The 16,850-nt window shown below is 40.0% G+C and overlaps 1 protein-coding gene across 8 annotated transcripts in view; it reads left to right on the top strand.

Moving 5' to 3' along the window:
- The window catches only part of SORCS2 (sortilin related VPS10 domain containing receptor 2), a 548,057-nt gene that overhangs the window by 300,572 nt on the left and 230,635 nt on the right, over positions 1-16,850 (top strand). For all 8 annotated transcript variants that reach the window (XM_062638797.1, XM_062638795.1, XM_062638796.1 and 5 more), the window contains exon 3: positions 12,276-12,375. In XM_062638797.1, the coding sequence (XP_062494781.1) occupies positions 12,276-12,375 (100 nt within the window). The remainder of the gene's footprint in view (positions 1-12,275; positions 12,376-16,850) is intronic.

Raw genomic sequence — 16,850 nt, 5'->3', positions numbered from 1 at the left:
TTTTTTGTTGGCTTAACCAATACTGCTGCACAGTTGAGTACCTCTTTGTCAAGAGCAGACTCCAGGCAGAATTCTCATTCCACTTAAAATGACAGAGCTTTTGTTTTTAGTATTTGCTTTTATGTTTATAGTGGTGGACTTGGCAATCCTGGGGTAATGGTCAGACTTGATGATTTTAAAGGTCTTTTTCTATGTTGATTCTATGATTCTACTCGCTCCCATCAGATATCTGTACACATTAATAAGATTTCTACTGAGCCTTCTCTTCTCCATGCTGACCAGTCCCAGCTCTCTCAGCCTTGCCCTATGTGGTAGATGCTCCAGTCTATAACCATCTTTTTGCTGGCCTTCCTGCAGTATGCCAATGCCTCTTTTGTACTGAGGGGCCCTGGTACTGCACATGTGTCTCACCAGTGCTGAGTGGTAAGGATCACCTCCCTTGGCCTGCTGGCAATGCTCTTCCTGAGGCAGCCTGAGAGACTGTTGGCCACCTTTGCTGCAAGGGCTTATGTTCAACTTGATATCCATGAGGATCCCCCTGGATAGCAAAGCTGCTATCCAACCGGTTGGCCTCCAGTACATACTGATGCATGGGGTTATTCCTCTCCAGATGTAAGACTTTGCACTTTCCTTTGTTGAGCTTCACGAGGTTCCTGTTCGCCCGTATCTCTACCAGATGTTGTAGTCACTGATGTATCAGCCACTTCTCAAAGTTTTGTATCATCTGTAAACTTGCTATCATCATCCCATGGATCTCTTTCCCATCATCTTGGAAGCTCTGAAGTCTGCTGACCTCCATCTGCTGCTCTTTGCTTGGTGACCTAGCAAAGGAGCCTTTCTCCTGCTGTCCCAGCCTCAGTGAGAGACCCCAGCCACCCCAGCAGCCACTGACCTGCAGAGCTGCATCCTCTGCTGGCAGCTCCATCTGAACTTGAATGGTAGATGCGAGGAGAAACATGTAAAAACCTTCACTGCTCCAAAAAAGAGCTCATTTTCAGATGCAGGGTCATTTTTCAAATCTTGTTAATCTCCACTACTGCCAGACTAGAATGTGATTGGAGTTTTTGGCTTCTGGAGTGCTTTGTGTTACTTTGAATGTAGAGAACTATTCTTATTCTGTGGGGCTTATTTTCACTTTCATTTGAAATTACATGCAACAATTTATAGTGGACCAAGCTTTCGTTAAGAGCAGTTAGTCATCATCAAGTGAATGAGTGTATTAGTGTGTCACTATGGTATATATCAACCCTCTCTCCTATAAAGCACAATGTCAGCTGTGAACTTGCTGTTTGTGTGACTTTCTTTTTACAAAATGGATCCAGCATGGCATGTATTCAGGCTTCTACCAAGTACCATCTCCTTACGCCTTTATTTTTACAACATTCATTACCATGAAGTGGAAGCACCATAGATCCATGTGAAAATGTTAATAGCCATAAAATCGCCTGCTTCCTGTAGTTATTACTATGAAGTGTGATCTTCTTGGTGTGGAAACTCCTATGTAAATGTGGGTATTTGTCTTAGGATTCTGTTTCCCAGCAAACTGTGACATAATGCAAAGTGCACTGCATTTGCCATGGCTGGCCTCTCATAATCTGTCAGCTTAATTTATGGGAACACTTCAAGGCATCTTCTGCTGCTAATGGTCTCTGAGTCCTGCAGGAAAGACTGGTTCTGCCTCCTAACTTTAAGAGCCATGATGGTGGCACAGTTTTGTCTCTTTTCTGGATGTATTTTGGATTTCTGTCTGGCCAAGGGTTTGGAAGAACTGCTGTAAAAGCAGAAACATCTGCTGAGGCTTTATGTGCTGCTGGCTTGCCAAGTTCAACAGCAGGCCAAGCTACAGCTGATGGGCTCAGCCCTCCCCAGGTGTCACTGCAGTTACAGGAGAATGACTGCAAGGGAAATTTGGCTGCTGAAAGCTCTAAACAAAATAAATTAAATAAGGAAAAAAAAAAAGCTTCAGCAATTGTAGAAGGCTATTAGGAGATTAGGGCTGGCGTCATTAGCAAGTAACAGGAAAAACTCCTGCTCAAGCGGTTGTGAGTGTCTGAATTCCTGCAGTTGCCCTGGTTACTGCAGCACACTCTGGTCCCTCCTGTCCTTACCTGCAGGCTATCCACTGTGTTCTGCAAACTGCCCTTTCAGGTGGCACACGAATAAGGTGATTTTAAAGGCTGTGAAAAAAACCTGATCTTGTTTAACTATCTGAATGTTTTCATGACTTGAGATGCATCATGTGTCCTAGGCTGCATCAAAAGGAGCGTGACCAGCAGGTCGAAGGAGGTGATCCTGCCCCTTTGCTCTTGTGAGACTTCACTTGGAGTATTGTGTGCAGTTCTGGTGTCCTCAACATAAAAAGGACATGGAACTGTTGGAACAAGTCCAGAGAAGGGCCACGAGGATGATCAGGGGACTGGAGCACCTCCCTTATGAAGACAGGCTGAGAAAGTTGGGGCTGTTCAGCCTGGAGAAGAGAAGGCTGTGTGGAGACCTCATAGCAGCCTTCCAGGATCTGAAGGGGGCCTATAGGGATGCTGGGTATGGACTCTTCATTAGGGACTGTAGTGACAGGACAAGGGGTAACGGGTTCAAACTTAAAACAGGGGAAGTTTAGATTGGATATAAGGAAGAAGTTCTTTCCTGTTAGGGTGGTGAGGCACTGCAATGGGTTGCTCAGGGAAGCTGTAAATACTCCATCCCTGGCAGTGTTCAAGGGCAGGTTGGACAGAGCTTTGGGTGCCATGGTTTAGTGTGAGGTGACCCTGCCCATGGCAGGGGGATTGGAACTAGATGATCTTAAGGTCCTTTCCAACCCTAACTATTCTGTGATTCTATGATTCTATGTCAACCTCATTCACAGGCAGACATGGTATGGCCCATGGGCAGGTGTTGTTTCCGAAATGGACAGTGAATTCAAAATGATGCATTAAAATTTCTTGTAAAGGTTTTGTTCCTGATGCAATTGTAATATCTTAAAATAATCACTTTTCTGATACGGGGGACATAGGAACTGAGGAACTTGTGCTGCACCTGGACACTGCCCACCCTCCATGCATGATGTGCACTAGTGGTTTAGGGCAAGCATGCCAGAAAATCCACAACAGACAACCACTGGGCAGTTGGTGGGTCTCTAATGCACTCAATATAAGGCCTGATACCTTGTGAAGTCTATATTTCTATATTACTTACTGTTTAGGATAGTTTTGTTCTTTATACAAATGTCCAGCTACTCCTTTAGTTCTGCTAAGCATTTGGCTTCAGGTCCAGAGTAGCACATCAAATTACCAACAAAACATTGACTTCATTTAACTTTTTATAAAGTGCTACAACTTGGCCATATAATTCACTCCCCCTCCCACGTCCCCCAAAGCAATCATAAAGTTGAGGTCAACACTTCAGCAGCAGAAGCAAAAATCATAGAATCATAGAATAGTTAGGGTTGGAAAGGACCTTAAGATCATCCAGTTCCAACCCCCCTGCCATGGGCAGGGACACCTTACGCTAAATCGTATCACCCAAGGCCTCGTCCAACCTGGTCTTGGCTCCATCTTGCCAGGGATGGAGCACTCACAACCTCCCTGGGCAACCCATTCCAGTGCCTCACCACCCTAACAGGAAAGAATTTCCTTCTTATATCCAATCTAAACCTCCCCTGTTTAAGTTTTAACCCATTACCCCTTGTCCTGTCACTGCAGTCCCTAATGATGAGTCCATTCCCAGCATCCCTATAGGCCCCCTTCAGATACTGGAAGGCTGCTATGAGGTCTCCACGCAGCCTTCTCTTCTCCAGGCTGAACAGCTCCAACTTTCTCTGCCTGTCTTCATACAGGAGGTGCTCCAGTCCCCTGATGATCCTCGTGGCCCTCCTCTGGACTTGTTCCAACAGTTCCATGTCCTTTTTATGTTGAGGACACCAGAACTGCACACAATACTCCAGGTGAGGTCTCACAAGAGCAGAGTAGAGGGGCAGGATCACCTTTGACCTGCTGGTCATGCTCCTTTTGATGCAGCCCAGGATACAGTTGGCTTTCTGGGCTGCAAGCGCACACTGAAGCCGGCTCATGTTCATTTTCTCATCAACCAACACCCCCAAGTCCTTCTCCGCAGGGCTGCTCTGAGTTAAAGAAGAATTCCACTTATTGAAGAGTAAGTAGCTGACTATTATAGTTGGCAGAGCCCATTACTAAAGGAATATATAATTGCATGTGAACGTGCATAGACAGTTTATTAAATTATTATCAGCTCTTCCTAAATTTCATAAATGTTCTTGTTGCAGCCAGATCTATTCAGTGGTTGCAAGAAAATTTGCTGTTCTTGTCAGAAAGCACAAAGCCAAGTTCTCTCTTCTCATACATTCCCAACATCCTTCTTGCCTTCCAAGGCGCTGCCTGACTGAGAATGAAGTCGTTTCAGAAATATTTCAGCTGTGTATAGTGGTTTAAATAAAAAGCCTGGGCTGTGGGAAATACCTAGCATTTTTCCGTGGTGGAAAATTTTTATGTTCCTTGCAAACCTCAAGAAAATGTTCTTAAACCATCCTTTTTCCCCAAAGAACACAAGTATGTGAGATGAGAGATTTTCTTTTTGCAATTACTTATTTCCAGTCACAGCATCCATAAACGAGGAATTGTACTGGAAGTGATATAAAGATGTTTCCACTTTTGGCAATATTTGGAAAATTCCATTTTAGCACCAAAGGCTTTTGGTTTTTTTCCTTTTTCTTTTCCCAAAAGTTTTCAACCAACACACCTTTTTTTTCCCAAAGAAAGTAATTTATTCAAATTGGTGGAAGGGAATTTTTACAGTATGTAAGAGATGAAGTATTCATTTCTTTTGTAGGTGGTAATTAAGCAGTTAATTTTGTTCCAACACAGCCCTTTCAGAAGTAATAAATGTGAGCTTGTGAAGGAAAGCCTTTTTATTAAAAAATATACACCTCATGGAAAAATTCTTCCTGTACTCTGCTCCAGCTCGCATTTTTATGGTACACCTCCCCCCCAAATTAATATTAATCATTTTTGTAGCACTGTGTGAGCTGTCTTCAGTAGCAACCCCCTCAAATGCTCCATGATATATACTTTATTCCTTGCTGAGACCTACTAATGCAGTGCTGGATTTGCAGCTGCTGAAACTAAATCTGACGTGTCTGTTTCTTAGGATAAATGCTTGCACAGTAACGGTTGAGTCCATGGTACCTTGAATTCAATGACCAAAGTGCACTAAGAAATTGATCTTTCTCTGTTTCCTGCAATTTCATTCTCATTTTCTATTCCCTCATTTAGGTACCTACAACTGTTTGTGGGACTGAGTTGTAAAAAGGACTACTGAAATTTTCCAGCTTAAAAGCAAGTTTTCAAAACCATTTATTTGAACATGGATCATTTCAGTTGCTTTGTTTTTAACAGGACAAATGGATGGGTAGAAGGATTTTGGGAAGTTTTTAAGGTGCCTCCATGCCCAGCTGTGTCCTGCAACTGCGCCTCAAGGGCAGCCTGCTGCATTGCCTGCCCCAGCCCTGCCTGGTTTGCAAAGCTGAGAAGGAAGAAATAGCAGAGAGCTTTTACTTTTCACAGAAGTAAGACATAACCCTGCCTTCCTGGCAGTGTCTTGTCTGCTTTGTCGCTGTGACACTGCTTGTTTCATGGTTGAATGGGTTCATCACAGATATCTGTGTACTGCAAGCGTGGCTACAGGCTGTAGCTTCCAAGACGTGTCGTCAGTGAGGGCTGTCTGTTGGTGGTGGAATTAATGCACCAAGGCAGTAGATTCAGAATAGGTGTTTTACCTAAACTAACACTTTCTGGGAGAAAGGTGGTGGCTGCAGCTAATAGAAGCTCATGTGATGTTTTGCAGGCCTGTAAAATATAAAGGCTAATTATTGGAGCTGTGCAGCAAAGTAGAGCTTGAAAGTGTAACTGATAAGCAGGGCGATTATAGGCTAATGAGCAGGAAGTTTGTGGTGTAATGAAGGACTAATGAAGGGCTGCAAAAGATAACTATAGTTGTGTGCAGTGAGGCTGTGCAGAGTAGGAATGTTTAATACAGCACTGAAAAGATATAGTGTATATACTACAGATGCAGTGCCCCTATTGGAGTTTGTGTGTGTATATTGTTCAGACTAAGCAATTAACCCAAACCAGTGCATGATAAATGCATGACAGAAGATACCAGTAAGGGAAAACAAGATCACAGAAAGTGTCTATTACATAGCTTGAATTTCTGTGCCAAATAACAATCCCATCTGTATTCAGAGCTCTGCTTATCACCTTCCATGCTCCCTCATCAGAAAACATGAATGGTTCCTGTACCAAGATTTGTGTCTGGACAGCTCTGAGACAGGGTAATTCCTTGAAAATGCAGGTCTCAAAACACTTTCTGCAAAGGTAATTGCAACATCAGGGTAGAAAGTTGTAGCCTGACATGCCAGCAAGGGCCACAGTCAGCCCAGGTACCGTGTAGCATTAGGGGAGCCAGTTGTCAAACCCTCAGGAGAGAAACCAAGGTGTAGCATTGTTTAGCATTTCTCTTCCTTGATTTTTAAGTAGGTTGAAAAATAAGGTCATGTCCTACTCTTCCCTGGGAAGTAAGGATCTGACTCCCTAAAGTCACCTAGCAGAGTAAACCTTGCTTTTATTATCAGCTACAGAGGACTGGTTTTCTGTCTCAGTGCAGCCAGTTGAGCTGGGTATACTTCATGCATTGAATAAAAGTCCAGCTGTAGAATTTGTGATGCTCTGATCCTCCTCCATATGAATGTGGCTGTTCAGTGTTTTAATTACAGTTGTTTTGGTTTTTTTTTCTGTGGATTTTTTTTTAGGTCAGTATTTTACAATCAAACATACATCCACAAGTCACTAAGAAGCCACTGCAAATGGCTGCCTGTCCTTTATTGTGCTCCTATGGTGTGACTGAATCTGTAGGGCCCTTCATGTGCAAACAATACCTGTAAAAAGGGGAAGGAATCTATATAAGTGTGTAGGTGCAGAGTTGCACTATGTTAGTGAGAAGGTCACTTCAGCTAAAAAGCACAGCAGATCACTTCAGCTAAAAAGGCTGTTGTGATAATCCACAGTTCTTAAAAATACCTCTGTTATCAGCATATGTGATGGATATATGTTGCCAGTAGTGGATTGGTTAGTAAAAACACGATACACTCATCTTCATAGTGCTTTTGGAAAAAAACTTTTGCCTAAATGTGAAGTTTCTAAACTGTTTATTTGTTAGCTCTTGCCTACACCATTGATTCTTCAGTGTAAAACTGGATTAAGGAAGCAATATTTCTGTATTCCTGGTTTTGAGAGGAAAAATATGTTACTTCAAAAGGCTCAACTTTTCTGGAAAGCAGAGAGAGGGAGGTATTTTCACAAAATACTCCAGCAGAGCTTGTACGTGATGAGTAATTTGTTAATTGGCTTGCTAGGAGTCATACTCTTCTATAGCCTTTGAAGAAACTTTCACCTGCATGAATTTCTCAATACATGAGTCAGGTATTGGAACTGAATGCTGCAATGTGTTTCTACTCTGAAGAAAGGCTTTGGGGTTTTGGAGGTTTTTTGTTGCTTCCTAAAAAGATTTTATGAGGCTAACCAAAGTGTCTGCAATTTCCACGTTGTACATGTAAGAGCCCTTGAAGTCTTTGCTGTTTAAGTAAAAAAGATCCATTAGTGTGCCACTTCTTTAATGATATTCCTCTGGTTAGGTCCCTTTCAGTATCCTGACATTTGGTGTTGGAACTTCTCAGGTATGGGTTTTAGGTACTCTGTCAGCCAGTTCTTCATTACTCTTCTGTCCTGTAGATACCTATTTTCCTTACAGACATTCGAGGTATAGGAGATGCTGCTGTCTCTTTTCAAGTGAGGGGCCACAACACAAAGGAAATGGTGTTACACCATCTGTGATAGAGCAATACCATGGATTAATTTCTCTTGCACTTTAAAGTTCATGGTGTAAATACTGGTTTGTTCTTCTGACCAAAAGGAGGTGAATGTGAGAAGATGACATTTACAATACAGTCTAGAGAAAATTAAGTGGGAAGAAGTCCAGTGAGTGTTATGCACATATCCACTCTTCCTTGATTCTGTTATGTGCATCTCAATCAAATATTTTTTGACAACTTATCAATAATATAAACCACCATATCTTTCTATATTTTTTTTTTATTCCTTCCTCCCTTCCCTAGAGGCTTTCGTTTTGTTCCATTAGTTAAATAATCCACAAGAAATTTGAAATCTCTTCACTGTTTTCTTCTATGGTTTCTAGCTAATCAGGCTTGTACCGTATGGCTCATTTGGCTAGAATGGAGCATGAGATAATCATCAGGAGAGAAAAGGCAGAGGAAATCTGATGAGCATGTGTATTCCAACCATTCTCTTTCCAGTGTGTCTCTTCAATTCATTAAAAAAAAGAAAATGAAAACAGGGAATGAAGCATTTGCAGTTCACATTTTCTTTCAGTATGAAATTTGACTTGGGGATGCAATTTTTGTCTCTCTAAAAAGTTTAATCAACATCTTGCTATATAAATTCTGATGTTTCTTATATATATTTTTTAGTATATACTTGTAAGCATAATCTGGAAAAGCAACTAACAATGCCCAGTATGGAATCATAGGTGTGAGTCACGAGTGGAAAGCTGCATAATGGCAGTGAAGTTTAGACAGGCAAACATTTGGTTCGTGTCTCTTTTGGTATCTGTTAAATTTCTTCTTCTTTCTCAATATTTCTGATGGAAGATGTCCAGACTCAGCATTTAGGTACAGTTCCGAATTATGTTAGGCACAGATTTATTTTAGCTCACATATAAAAAAGTTACGTTTTTAAGGGCAAGACCTAAATTTCCTCAGAATTTAGGGGCTTTGGAAGTTCTGTTTCATCAGGGTGCATTCTGTACTGCTTGGAAGTTTTCCCAACTATCGTTTGAACTCACAGTATTAAAACAAGCCAAAAAGATGTAATTTCGTCTGTACTATAATATCATTTTCTGATTTTGATGATTGTGACTGGAATATACCTTGTTACAGAAACAAGTGATTTTTTCCTTAAAACAAAAAAAGAATGGCACCTATTTCAGCAGGTGTACACTCTTTCAAAGAAGCTATTACCCAGCTGCAACCCTGTCAGATACAGGTTATTTGATGTCTGCCTCAGTATATGAGTAATGTTCCAGCATTCGTAATGGCCCATCACCTGAATACCGGAAGATGTGTTTACTACGAGTCCTTCACTGAGTTTTGCTCTGCTAAGAAACATCTATACGATCTGTAGCCCATAGTGCACAGGTGGACGAGCAGTAGCAAGAAGCACCCTGTGGATAGCTTGCTATATCACCTGCAATATCTCACAGAAAGCCAAAATGCTCACTAATTGCATCCAGATCACTCAGAACTGCAGGTCAGGCCCATCTTTAAGAAATCAGACTTTACACTTGCTCTGATTTATGGAGTTCTGCTGTTGTGCTAACACTGTAAATAAGCCATATTATAGAAGGATGTTTCACTCTTCTTATCAGGTACATGTATATCCTCTTTTAATTATACATTGGAGTATCTTTTCATTAATTTTTAGGGAGGAAAGAGAATGTATTTATCCTGATAAACACAGGTGGTTAATTTGAGGTTTGGTTTGGGTTTTCTTCCCCTCTCAATACTTTTGGCACAGCAGAAAACAATCTTTTTATGACTGGAAGAACACAAAGGGCTCCTCCTCTCTTGAGTGTGCTACAAAACACATTTTGTGATTCTTAATAAATTCTTTAAATAGGCATGCAGTGAGATCCTATACATCCTCCCCAGCCCTGTCTGTAGCCCAGTGGTGCAATTACAGGGAATTCTGTTCTAGCTGTGTGCTACAAAATGTTAATTCTTTATATATGCAGAGTCAGGAGCTTGGAACATATATCTGTAGTAAAAAAATTGTGACCTGTTTTCTCTGGATTATAGCAGATTTGGAAAACCAATTATTTTGGACAGTTCTTCCCTTGAATGGTGTCCTTGAACTGTATCCTTTTGTATGTAAATGTCTCAAAGAGTAGCTGACATTCCTGAGCTCCCTCACAGCTGGGTTGCAGCAAAAAAGATCTGGGAGTCTGAATAACTTCCTTTTATTCAGACTTAAAGCAGATCTTCTGCATATCCAAGTCTTCCTGCTAAGGCATGGTGTACCTTTATGGTTATGCATTGGCCTGTTTTCTAAGGTTGGAATTGGATTTCTTTTTTTTTCCTGTTAAAGTAGCTAATTTGTACCAGCAAATAAAAGATTTTTAGCTATAAAGCTTTTCTACTTTGTCTGAAAATACTGTTGTTATCTTAGTATACTCTATTTGTTACAACTTTTTTCTTGTAGTGCTTTTTCAAAGTCACAAGAAGAGGAAGTTTTAAACTGGGGAACTTTTTATCTTTGAAATTGCTTATCGTCTCTGTGCTTCCTGCCTGTACTTTTTTCATACTTTTTTGATACAGTTGCTGCCACAGTCGCTCCTGCAGCGTCACTCTCCAGTAGTCCCATTGTATTAATCCTGGAACTGCCTCTTCAGATAAATTGGATCATCTTTAAGGTTCAGAGAATTATTTCAGGATGTTATTGCTGGGCAAGCAGCTGACCTGATATTCTTTCCTCAAAGAGAATACATCAGGTTCTCTTTCCATCATACGTACTTGTTCTGCATGATTTCAGTACATCTGGTTTGAAGTCAGTATTTTAGTCTTTGCTTTAATTTCTTTTCTGTCAAACACCTCCAGCAGATTAGGTTTGGTACTGTCCATCCTATTCCCCTGAGAATTTCAATTAGCTCATTGCTGAATACCCAGTGCAATTGTATGTATTTGATTTCTACAAATTCATTTGTCTGAACTGAATTTTTATGACTTCATTAACTTTTGCAATGTGTTGCTGTATATCTGCAGGTGAAGCAACATTATGGGGGAGGGAGGCAAGGATGGATCAAATCCATTCAGGTATCACTATAAAATAAATAAACTCTCAACTTTAGGCTATGAATGTGGTCTGTGTGTCACAGCTTATGCCCAGTAATTTTTTGATGTTCCTATGAACTTCTGCAACGACTTCCTTGGGTGAGAACTATGAGACAGCAGAGCCCACAGGGGAGCAATGAACATGGTAGAATGGGGCTATAGGGTATAAATCACTGCATAGACAGTCCTCAGTGTCACATGGGGAGGGACAGAGGTCTCATGCTTGCTGTCTTAGACATGAGAGTTGCTGCATGTTCCAAATTGTTTGAATAACGCAGAGGTACTGGGCAGAGCACCTTCGGCTCTGTTTGCTAAAGGAGATTGTTATTCCAGTGAAAAAAAGGGTAGTATAGAGTCGAAGTCCTCCCACCAACCATCTGTCCTAGGAATGGCTTCTTGGTGAAGAAGGGACAGGTGCCTTAGATGTATCTGAGTCCCCTTCCAAATGCAAAAGGAAAAGCTGTAATATGGGGAGACCATATGGTTAAATATGATCCTATATAGAATAAATGAGGCTTCATCCAAAGTGATTTAATTTTCGATGTGACTTGCTTTGAGTTTCACTAACTAGCGTTTTCCTATACTAACATTTTACTTATGTTTTTTTTTTTAGTGCTAGACATTGCCAATCCAGGTGCATAGCACAGATGCCATTTTTCACTGTAGGTTTTTTCAGGAATATAAAACAACTTCTGCAGAGTGCCCACGCTTGAAATATTCATAGATTTGTGTTTATGACATACTGAGGGCCAAGTGCTGACTTTGTTTTTATTCATTGAAAATTTAGTGATCATCTGAAAAAGAGCTGGAGGAATGGATGGATACCTTTATCAAGTATGAATTCTGGTAGAGGCCCATTGTAAGTCCTGGAGATCTCAGGCCAAATTGCTCTCTTATGCAACACCAGGCTCTGAAGTCAGCTCTTCTTTTTCTGCATAGCCGAGGAGGTGCTGTTTGTACTTGCTGATAAGCCTTTGCTCTGCCTAGCTTTTTTTTACCACATTGTGGGTGGTGATGGAAAGGTTTATGCGTTGGGCTTCTGTCACTCCATGGTGCAGTGTCAGGATGAAAACTAGTACCACACAGAAATACCATATGCAAACAGAACTAGACATGTTGATTCAAACCTAGAAAATACTCTTATTAAGCGGTAGTTTTCTTTCAATAGCTGATTGAGCACTGAAAAGAGCAAAAGTACGATGGAAAAGCATTGAAAACAGTGCTATGAAGTCAGTTTTTCTTGCTGGGTTTAAATGCTGAAGCCTTTAGAAGAAAACACTTACAAACGTTTTATTTCTTTCAGGTCCTCAGATTTTGGGACGTTATACACAAAGTTGAACCTACAGCCTGGGATTGCCACTGTTATTGACAATTTCTACATTTGTCCCACCAACAAAAAAAAGGTATGTGGCAAAAGAAATTACATTTTGTAGCGCAGCTGAGATTCTGCATATATGTGTTTTACAAGTTTTTGAACTATAGGGATGTGGTTTTCACAGAGTTGCAGGTCATCTTAAGTGCATTTGTGACATATTGAAGTGGGATATTTATTCTTCCTGAATAATATAGAAAGGAAAAAATACCTGGATGGACTCTGAAAACTTCTGAGGCCATCGAATCCTGGCAATTGATCTTCCCTGGAGTTTTCCATAGAAATCAAAAGAGAACTCCTGTAGGTTTTCACACATCCACACAACTTGTGGGACTAGCATTCAACCTCTTCATCCTTTATGTACAAAGTCCTTTGTGTGTTCGTTCCTTAATATAAAGATAGGGGTTGGGCAGGCTGTCATTGAGAATGATGTTTATTCTGTGTAAAACCTTGATTAAAAAATGAAAATCCCCTTTCTTTGAAACTCTTTCTTAAAAAATGTTCCTGCATCATTACCAAACTAAAAAGCTTTTTACGAAGCCCAGGAAGATTAAGTGGACTTTATAAGTGAGAGTAAAATCGACCCATTGAGTGTATTTACAATGGATGTTATATTAGAAGCAACAGGAAGAGCAATTATGAAACAAAAAAACAGCAAACCTTCTGTGTCTGCTAAGTGCTTGTGGTTTAAACGGTAAGAATTGTGAAATACATTGGGAATAACACAAGCACAGTAGGTTATTTATGAAATAAGAATTTTCTCTTGATAAGGGCCTTTTAACTCCAGGGTAATACAGAAGCATTGATTTCATGCAGAGGCCACTGATTGGAAGGACAATGTTAGTTGTGTTTATCTGTCTGTTCTGCTTAATCAAAACTCAGTGGAACTCGGTGAGGCTGCCTGGATGGTTAAGTATGTGTTTTATTTCTCTTGCAATTGTCACTGGAGTTTTTGTGCCCAATCTATGCTGTGCCTGGGCTCGGTAATATATTTTTGATCTGCTGCAAAGTCAGAAATGATATTTTTGCTTCTTGAAGTGGAACTACCACCAAGCACAGAGTTTCTGCAGATTGTGTGTCTCAGAGATAGCATCTCCTGGCGATTTCAAGTCCAAAAGAATAAACCCCCAAATCTTTACTCATCTCAGTTTCTGGAGTAAAGGCTAAAAGTATGAGATGGATGAGAGCCCAGTGAAGGTTTTTTCTCAGCTCACCCAGCTACTATATAAAAACCTGCACAAGCAGAGTGGGTCAGTGGCAATGTGGTTATGCCAGTTGTCTGACAAAATAGTCGTGAGATCACTGCTGAATTTTAAGCCTGAAGGACACACCAGTGTACACAAAAAATCTCATGTTAACTTTATCTTAGAAAAATCTATATTCTGCTCAAGATAAGGTCTTAGAATTACATAGCCTGCTTAGTAAATTAATATCATATTAAAATCTATCCCTTACAGAAAAGTCCCTTTGAGCCAGTAATTGCACTGTTTTTATGCTAAGATTTGCTTTTACAAAGATGTTGTCCAATAATATACAAACAACAAAAGCAGCACAGCAGAAAGGATTTCTAGGGTCTGTAAATGATGCCAGAGGGAGATATATTTATACATGCAAATGTACATACAAACACGCATAGATGGTATAAAAATGGTGAAAGCATCGTGGTTAAATGCTGTAGGCAACAGCTTCACACTGGTCTTGGAGGTCTAGCACTGATTAGTGCAGGCATCCCATAATGTATCATGTGGGAGAAATAATTTGATATGTATCCTCTGTTTTCTAAACCAGCATTATAATTGCGATTCGGAAGTTATGCACATGATTCATGGAGTATGGGATTACGCTTTCCATAGTGTCAATCTGGAGTCAGCTGAGCAAAGCAAATTCTTTCTGCAGAAGAGAAAACCTACGAGAATTCAACTTCACTAAGCTAAATTATCAACAAAATAGTTAACATTTTTATAGGGCATATGCGCTGTTAGATGTAGAAATCACGTATTTGCTTTAATTCTGTTTGTATAATGTGTCTGGGAAGGAGCTGTATGAACACACTGGGGTTTTTCCCACATTCAGAGCGTATTTTAATTTTAATTGGTGTTAATGCAACTGATACATCCATCCTTCTGTTTATATGTTTCTGGAAAAGAGGCAGCTAAGCAGTATATATTCAGGCTTTTCGTATTAAGAGAAAACAAATGTTGATTGTGCGTACACTGACTTATTAATTAAATGGGTTGAACACTTACATTTCCCAGCTGTCACAATAACCAGTAGCTGCATGTTTTTTCCAGACTAAAAGGCAAGATGACAAATATGTGTTCTTGCTCGACAAACCACGCAGAACACTTAAGATAGTAATAAGGATATAGCCTCTCCTGTACAATATTTTAACTGCTGATACTTGAAAATAGTATAAATTACACGATTGCAAAAGGGTATTTGCTGCAGCTATAAAAGCGTTTTCTGAGATGCATCTGGCTTGAGCAGTGTTTGTAAGCACTTACAGGTAAATGCAGTCCTACAGCATTTTGACATTTGTCTTTCAGAGAGAAACAGTTGGTAGTGGAAGTTGTCAAAATACAGTGTGACTACATTTACTTGCAAGGAGTAATTCTACTGAAGCATCTGTTTCCTTAGAGACTTTACCAGAATATAGAGAGCAGAATTATCTTACACTTCTATTAGTACAAGTTGTCAACTATGGAATATTGCTTTCAATATTGTCAGTAGTTTCTTCAGGAAGGTTTCACTGTGAAATTGCAGAATATGAGTCTGTACGTTGAGATGCATCATCTCCCAAGCATGATGCGTTCTTTCCTTATAAGCAGTGTCACCATTCAGTTTTATTCTAGTCAAGCACCACCAAAGCCCTAATGTAACCTAACTGCATCGTTTTGCTTAAGACTTCTGTCCAGGACTGCTCTGTTCATCTTCAGATTTTCCAGAAGTATGCTTATTTCAGTAATAGAATGTTTTCCACCCTTGGTTTCCTAGTGAGTGGATTGCTGTGAGAGGCAGTCCTATGCAGAAATCCTGGATTTTATTCACACACAGCTGATGAGCAGTTGCCTAGTTGACAGCCAGGGAGCTATTAAATCAAACGGAACTCAGTAGGCTAAAACAGTCAGAGCTTTCACTGAGCTGTTAGCTAGAAGTCACTATCTACTGCAGAGGTTCATGTAGCACCACTGAAAACAAGCCATACAAGGGGAAGATTTGATGGGTGCTATTTGATGGGATGTGAATATGTATATGTGGAAAAAGTTTGAGAAACAGAGTGGAACACTTGGAAATTAAAACCATGGATGGAACAGTCACTACGAGTCTGGCTATTACAACAGTGTTTGAGCTATTTACTTGTTAAATGGAAGCTAGGAGCGAGAGCTTTCCCTGGTTAAGTCCTGCTATGTTTGAGAAACCAAGGTTTTTTCACAGTTTGTTTATAAACAGGGCTGCATTTAAAACTGTAAATTTTATGTGGTTTTCATTGTCTAATTCCTTGTAATAAGTCAAAGGCAGTAGTGGTGTTACCGCTTTGTTTAAGCAGTAACTCTCTCTTAAACAATAGACTATGAATGCATTTTTCTATCTAGTTGGAGAATAGTTCTCTATACAATATGGAGCAAAGTTTGGCTTGTTTTCCATTAAAATTTTGCAGGCACTTTCTTTGCATTTCTCCATCCAGTTCTTCTGTGTACAGAGCTAGAGAGGAATCTCCAGCTTTTGTGGATTAGGCACACTGTTGTCTTTGAATACTTTTTGAATGCATGTCTACCAGAACATTGAAGAATATAGTTTGAAGCTGCCTCTAAACCTTTTTGTTTCAGTTCTGCTCCCTTTGACCTATACATTTTTAATAGTTAGCACCTGTAATAGACTGTGGTCAAACATTGCGCTTCGCTTAAAAAGAGAAAAATAAAAAACCAACACAAAAATCCCAGACCCACAAACTTGGCTAACAATACAAGCGAACACAGTACACTGCCATGGCTAGTGTGTAGGTTTGCCATAGTATGTAGGATATTTACCTGTCAAGGTAGAGGGTGTGTGGGCTAAACGGGTGCACACTTGAACAGACATTCTGTGTTATTATTCTATCCTATAATTTATTTGATGCTTAATGTAGAGATCTCATTTGAAGTTTCTGAGATTGACCTTACACTGTGATTTTGTAGCCTAATGTGCAACTTTCACATTCTTTTGTGCTCAGGCATACAATTATTCTAAGGAAAAATAGTCCTGTCTTTACTGCATACTTATTATAGATTCTTTTGTTCTGTTTTTATGAATTTCCTGTCTAAAACTCATTAATCATAAAAGCAGACCAACAACTACCAAAAAGCCATAATGTTAAATTAAGTTTACTGTAGTGAAGCCAGATATAAAAAGAGTAGTTGGTGGGAGTACAACATAAAAAAGATTTATGTGAAAATGGAAAAGACCTATGAGCAAGTGTTAAGAGACCATTGTGCATGTAATTCTGCACTTGAGAGACATCCATTTCCC

This window comes from Pezoporus occidentalis, unplaced genomic scaffold (assembly GCF_034315485.1).
Source record: "Pezoporus occidentalis ecotype Australia unplaced genomic scaffold, CSIRO_AGI_Poc_V1 ctg58, whole genome shotgun sequence".
NCBI classification, from domain to species: Eukaryota; Metazoa; Chordata; class Aves; order Psittaciformes; family Psittacidae; genus Pezoporus; species Pezoporus occidentalis.
This window is presented reverse-complemented; position numbering and strand designations above follow the sequence as displayed.